The 6,605-nt window shown below is 38.7% G+C and overlaps 1 protein-coding gene across 1 annotated transcript; it reads left to right on the forward strand.

Annotated features, from left to right (window-relative positions):
* The first annotated feature begins 5,322 nt into the window (after positions 1-5,322).
* LOC110281569 (vegetative cell wall protein gp1-like) lies at positions 5,323-6,163 on the forward strand. The gene is made up of 2 exons (XM_021143928.1): positions 5,323-5,550; positions 5,627-6,163. The coding sequence occupies exons 1-2, from the start codon at positions 5,323-5,325 to the stop codon at positions 6,161-6,163; spliced, it is 765 nt and encodes a 254-aa protein (XP_020999587.1).
* The last annotated feature ends 442 nt before the right edge of the window (positions 6,164-6,605 follow it).

Genomic DNA, 6,605 nt, shown 5'->3' on the forward strand with positions numbered 1-6,605 from the left:
CACCTTAATCATATGTTTTCCTCATTCTTCTTCTTCCTCTTCTTCTTCTTCTAATTAATTTCTTTTCTCTCTCTTTTCATTAAACATAAAATAATAAATAATAAATAGATTTAATGTAATTATTTTCTTGTGAGCTTGTCCGTCCTTGCATCACAATGTTGAATTCAGTCACTAATTGAATGTTAACCAATTAATCACATCAATAATTAATCAGCTAGGGCACGGATATTTGAGTAGCTAGCTTAAACAAAATATTTTTAAGAATTTAATTTATATGTATTGTTTTTTTCCCCTTACAAATTATTTGGATTTTGATTAATATGTGTAGATTTTGAGTAATTTTGAGTAAAACAAAAAAAAAAATCTGTTGATCCAAACAAATCAGTTTATACTTTTATAGTGCTGGGACTACATCAATTTAAGTTAGGCTAATGCTTTTATCCATAATAATATTACGAGAATATAAATATCAGATGAGTTATACATTTATATAATTTTTTATTTAAATTTATTCAAGTTGTCCCAATAAAAAAATCCAATCCCATTTAAATAAGTGTGTATTACACGCAACCAAACCTCCCAAAATGTTAACATTCATTCACGTTTTGAATATAAAACAACGTTTTTTCTTCAACCTTGAAATCGCTATTGGAGAAGTCCAAATCTCTCTCAAAATTTTTCAAATTTCATTCGTATTCTCTGCGAAAACTGCTTTTACTGAAGAATTGCGAGAAGGTTTCGAAAGGAAGAAGAAAAAAAACAAAAACAAGAACAGAGACTATGAAAGGTATGAAAAAAAAACTACTGTTCGTTTAAAATCTCGCAATCTCGCGTTTCTCCTAATTGGATTTAAAGTTTACTGGATTGAGTTGCTTCATTTAGTAGATCGACTTATTCTGATTCCATTTTTTTTTGCGTAACTAGGGCATACAAATGCAAATGTGTTGTTATTTTTTTTTCTGTGATATATAGCTCTGTTCATTGGAGTTGGTGATTTAGATTCACTTGATTGTTAGTGTGTTCAGTTGAGTTCTTTTGCATGCATAAATGTTTTTCTTGCTGATTGAATGTTTATCACGTTTTATTCAAAACATGAATGGAAATCGGTTCATTGGAGTTGTTGATTTAGATTCATTTGATTGTTAAGTGTTCAGTTGAGTTCTTTTGCATGCAGAAATATTTTTCTTGTTGATTGAATGTTTATCCTATTTTATTCAAAACATGAATGGAGATCGGTTCATTGGAGTTACTGATTTAGATTCAATTGATTATTAAGTGTTTAGTTGAGTTCTTTTGCATGCAGAAATATTTTTCTTGTTGATTGAATGTTTATCACGTTTTATTCAAAACATAAATGGAGATCGGTTCATTGGAGTTGCTTATTTTGATTCACCTGATTATTATGTGTTCAGTTGAGTTCTTTTGCATGCAGAAATATTTTTCTTGCTAATTGAATGTTTAACACGTTTTATTCAAACATGAATGGAGTTCGGTTTATTGGAGTTGGTGATTTTGATTCACTTGATTAAAATATGCATGCTTGTGCTTGTCGGTGTATTGAGTGAAGTATTGACCAAATTTTTTTGTTCTTACAACAAAAATAAAAAGAGGTAATGACCAAATTAGTACCCGAAAGATTAAAACGCTGACATTTCGGTACCTGACTATTGTAATTGACAAAAAGGTACCTAAAAAATTTTAAAAACTGACAAGCGTGTCATGTGCTTGCCGGACCAAAGCTCCGGTGAGGACAATGCTGACCTGGAGGCCGGATTTTGCTGACAAAACATGTTTTATTTGAGTTGTAATTTTCAATTAACTAATTTCTTAGCCTAGGTGGAAATTAAAGTAATTGAAATTGATTTGGCCCCCAAATCAGAGGTCTTTGCCCTAATCCCCAATTAACAAGTGCTATAACTAGTTGGTTACATACTGTGACTTAGTGTTTTACTAGGAGTAAAACTGAAAGGTCAAGTAAAGAGAGAGAGAGAGACGTTGTTCTGTGATCTTGGCGTGAAGAAGAAGGAAAACGAGGAGAGAGACATTGTCGAAGTCCGAGCGTCAAGTGTGAGGGTTTGCTAGTGGCATCATCACAACTCCATTCTTCGTTAGGAAGAAACCTACGAGGAGGTAAGTTCGCCTTCATTCCATCCTCTCATTTACGTGACTTTTGTGGACATCATTATGATCATTTTGATTGTTTTAGTAGTGAGCCATGTTTGTTGTTTGTTTTCTGTGCTTGTAAATCATTTTTTAGATGGATCGTCTTGTTACGTTTGTTTATCATCACATGGGTGCCTTGAAAAGGGGTGGGGACGGTAATGTGATATAGGATGGAGGTTTGGTAACTGAGATACACAAGGTGAATGTGGAGACATGTAATTTATTTTTTGTTGAGGGGTTATTTCTAGACTTGGGTTACCCTAGATACAATGAGGTGTACTGGTTAGAACCTGGTTTAGACTTAGGTAAGGGTCTTAGAGTGCTTAGGACAGATGCTGAAGTGATGAGGATGTGTGAGAGTGCGATGAAGAATGACAACACTGTACACCTATATTTTGATCACCCCATTGATGTGAACCCTGAAATCATAGATGAAAAAGTCGTGTCTGATGGTAGCAGTGATAATGTGGTTGAAGTCAATCCAGGTGGTGATAATGTGAACGATGTTAATGAGAAGGAGAATGAAGGTGTGAAAGAGACCAGAGCTGAGAGTAATGAATTGAATATGGCTTTGAGTGCTGTTGTGAAGGAGACTGTGAAGGAGGTTGTAAATGAGGCCACTGGTGATGTAAAGGAGTCGAACAAAGGTGAGAGTGGTGCAGGGGAAGAAGCTGCTAATGAGGAGAAAGGAACTGAAGGAGCATCAGCTCCACAGATGGATGTTAAGAAGGTTAGAAAGAGGCATCCAAGACCACCACCTAGTGGTTTATCCTGAGAAAGAAGAGCTTCCGAAAATGAGGTTCCTGAGAGTGATACTCGAGAAGCTGAAGCGGTAAATGAACCCACATACGAGACCAATGTTGATGATGTTAATGATCCGAATGAAGGTTCTGATTTTGGAGAACCAGTTGTGGATGAGTTGAGCCAAGAGGAACATGTTATAGAGAATCCAACAAGTAAAGTTCTTTCTTGTTTTTTTTTTTTGTGTTAGAGGCTATGTGAATAAGCATTGCATCAATTCTCATGTATCTCAAATGATTCTGCAACAGATAATGTAACACAAACAACTGAGAGAACCAACACAAGGAGAAATCATCAAAGGCCTCAACCGTCTGGGCAAAGAATTGTACCTGGAAAGGAGGATGAAGCACCAAAGGTAGAGGTGCCTAACCCGAATAGAGAAGATGGTGAAAGTGAACCTGAGATGTACCAATATGAGTCTGAAGAACTCTGTAGCCCTCCTGCATCTGACGATGAAGAGGAACCTGTATTTTCTCAACATAATCCCAACACGCCATATGGGAAAATAACTCTGGAGTTGAATATGGAGTTCGAGACCATGGACCAATTCAAAGCAGCAGTGCAGAAGTATAACATACAAATTGGGAGACAGGTATTCTATCTGAGGAATGAGAAGAAGAGGTGTAGGGTGATTTGCTATGACCCCGACTGCCCTTCGTTGTGCTACTGTGCCAGGACCAACTACCCAGCATCCTTTCAGATAAAGACATTTGTGGACGAACATACGTGTCCCAGAAGCAACAAGAGTAAGTCAGTTAGTTGTTCTTGGGTTGCTGAGGAATTGGTGCCAAAGCTCAGAATCCATCCCAATATGCTGCAGAGGGAGGCACAAGAGTGGTTTAAAGTGGAGTATGACATATCAGTTAATGAGAGGATGATGTATAGGGCTATGGAGAAGGCCAAAGAAGTTATTGAGGGAACAGAGAAAGATCAATACCTAAGGCTTAGAGACTATCTGAATGAAATCATGAAGGCTAATCCTGGTTCAAGAGCCAACATGGGGACTACTCCACAGCCAGAGGGGTTGCCTAGGTTAAGGAACTTGTACATCTATTTGGCTGCTTGCAAGAATGGATTTAAAGCAGGGTGTAGACCCTTTATAGTTTTGGATGGGACGTTTTTGAAAGGCTACTTTGGAGGGCAATTACTAACTGCTGTTGGTCAGGACACGAACAATCAACTTTTTCCAATAGCGTATGGGGTTGTTGATGTAGAAACTAGGGAAAATTGAAGATTCTTTCTGGAGGAGCTGCACACTGACATAGGGGACTATAATAAGAATGGTTGGTTTTTATGTCGGACCAGCAGAAGGTGATGTGCATTATGACTGTTGTATTTGAATTCTTGTGTGTTTCTAGAAGTAACTTCTCTAATGTCTCCTAATTTATTGTCGTTACCATTCAATGCAGGGATTAATACCAGCATTGCAGGACGTGATGCCGGGTGTCAAGTACAAATTTTGTTGTATGCATATGTGGAGAAATCTGAACAAGAGATGGAAGGATAAGGAACTTAAGGCAGCATTTTGGCAATGTGCAAAAGCAACTACTGATCAAGAATTCAATGATGCACTGGCAACTGTAAAACGGATCAACAAACAAGCATGGGAGTATTTGTCCAAATTTGAACAAGAACAGGGGTCGAGATCTAAGTTTTCAGAATGGCCAAAGGTAGATAGTTTGACAAGCAATAACTGTGAGTCATTTAATTCAACAATTGTGAGTCTGCGGGGGAAGAGCATTTTGACAATGCTTGAGGAGTTTAGGTTCTATATCATGAAGACAATGGCAACTCACAAGGAATCACTAATGGCATACACTGGACAGATAGCCCCTGTACAAGTCAGTAGGCTAGAGAAAGAGAAAAGACAAGCTAACTACTGGGAAGCACAATGGTGTGGTGATGATGAGCACAACCAGTTTGAGGTAACAAAGTGGCAACATAAAGTGAGAGTCAATACACGAGAGAGGACATGCTCATGCAGAAAATGGCAGTTGACTGGACTACCGTGCTGTCATGGTATTGCAGCAATCCAGAGAAAGAATGAGAAGCTTGAAGACTATGTCCATCACAAGCTCACCATCGAGGCATATAATAGGACTTACCAGTTTCACATTAGCAGCATACCGAGTCAAGAGTACTGGAAACATCACGAATGGCTGCCATGTCTGCCCCCTCCATACAAGAGGCCAATTGGCAGACCTACCAAGAAGAGGAGAAAGGATAGCACTGAGGAAAGTTCTGGGAGCCAATACAAGGCCAAGAGAAGATACTGACAGATAACATGCCAAATCTGCAAGATGGTCAGTAATATTAATATCTATTTATTTTACATTTGATTTGCCATTTGTAAATTTGATGAATGCTGATTTACCTTACTTATGTCCTCTTTGTAAGTCTGGACATAATAGCAGAACTTTTCCTGTGAAAGGAACTGGAAGAAGAGCTGAAAAACCATATCTTGATGAGGAAGAAGCTAGGGAGCAAGAAGCTAATTGGGAGGAGACCATGGAGGCTGCACACGCTGCACATGTGGCAGATGAGGAAGCCCTCACTCAAAACCATCCACAAAGTCAGCCTGATAAGGTATACAATGTGATTCATGTTACCTTGTTGTTCCAAACTCTTGGATCTGTTTTCATGAATGGACAAATTGATGCAGAATAACTTGGCTAGTCCAACACATGTTGGGAACACTACAACAAATGTTGCACCCCCTAATGTAGGCACTATACCAGCAGCAACCAACTTGGTCCATCCAACACCTACTTCAGGACCAGCACCAACTCCAAGGAGGAGGGGCAGACCATCTTTTGTAAAGGGCAATCCAGTTTCACCAAGAGGAAGGGGCAGAACCACTCCAACTCAAAATGCATCAGCTGCACCATCACCTCCTGCTCAACCTAGGGTTGTCAGGCCTGATCTTGGGTCTAGCTCCCAAATTCCTGCATCTCCATCCAATGCTGCAGTCCCATGTAGTGGGTCTGGGTCAATGCCACAGGGTCCATTAGTGAGGCCCAATCTTCAGGCCCAACGTACAGCACCATTTAGGCCACCAACTGTGACTAGGGAGACCATGGCAGCAGCAAGTCCAACCATACAGAGCAGGTTCACTGGCTTCATGCTCACCCCATCCTTGAAGAAGAAAAAGCCATCTGGACCACCACCATCAAATCCATCAACAAATGACAAGAACTGAATTGATTTTGATCTTGGGTTTTTTAGTTTCTTGTTAGCTCCTGTTTGGACATAATTTAGTTAACATAAACCCAAGTGCCATTATGGCATGTCAGTGCAAACCAAGTCTTTCTGTGTTTTGCTAATGTCATTTTGGGTCTGTTGCAGCTACTATGAACATAAGTGTCTTTTTGCTAGTCTTATTTTGGGGTCTAAACTTTGTTAGTCTGAATAGTTAATGGTTATAACTTCCTTTTATATCTCCTGGTCTTTTATTGAGATTCTGTTCACAGATCTATTTTACATGGCTTACTATTAATTTGTATATCTTGCTCACATGAGGACAACAATAATTTCTTCACAAATCTGTTCACAGCATATATTAAATCATCTCATTTACAATGACGAGAAGATTACAAAATTCCAAACTGTCATTGTTATACAATTATACTGTGCACTATCTA

This window comes from Arachis duranensis, chromosome 5 (genome assembly GCF_000817695.3).
Source record: "Arachis duranensis cultivar V14167 chromosome 5, aradu.V14167.gnm2.J7QH, whole genome shotgun sequence".
Classification (NCBI taxonomy): Eukaryota; Viridiplantae; Streptophyta; class Magnoliopsida; order Fabales; family Fabaceae; genus Arachis; species Arachis duranensis.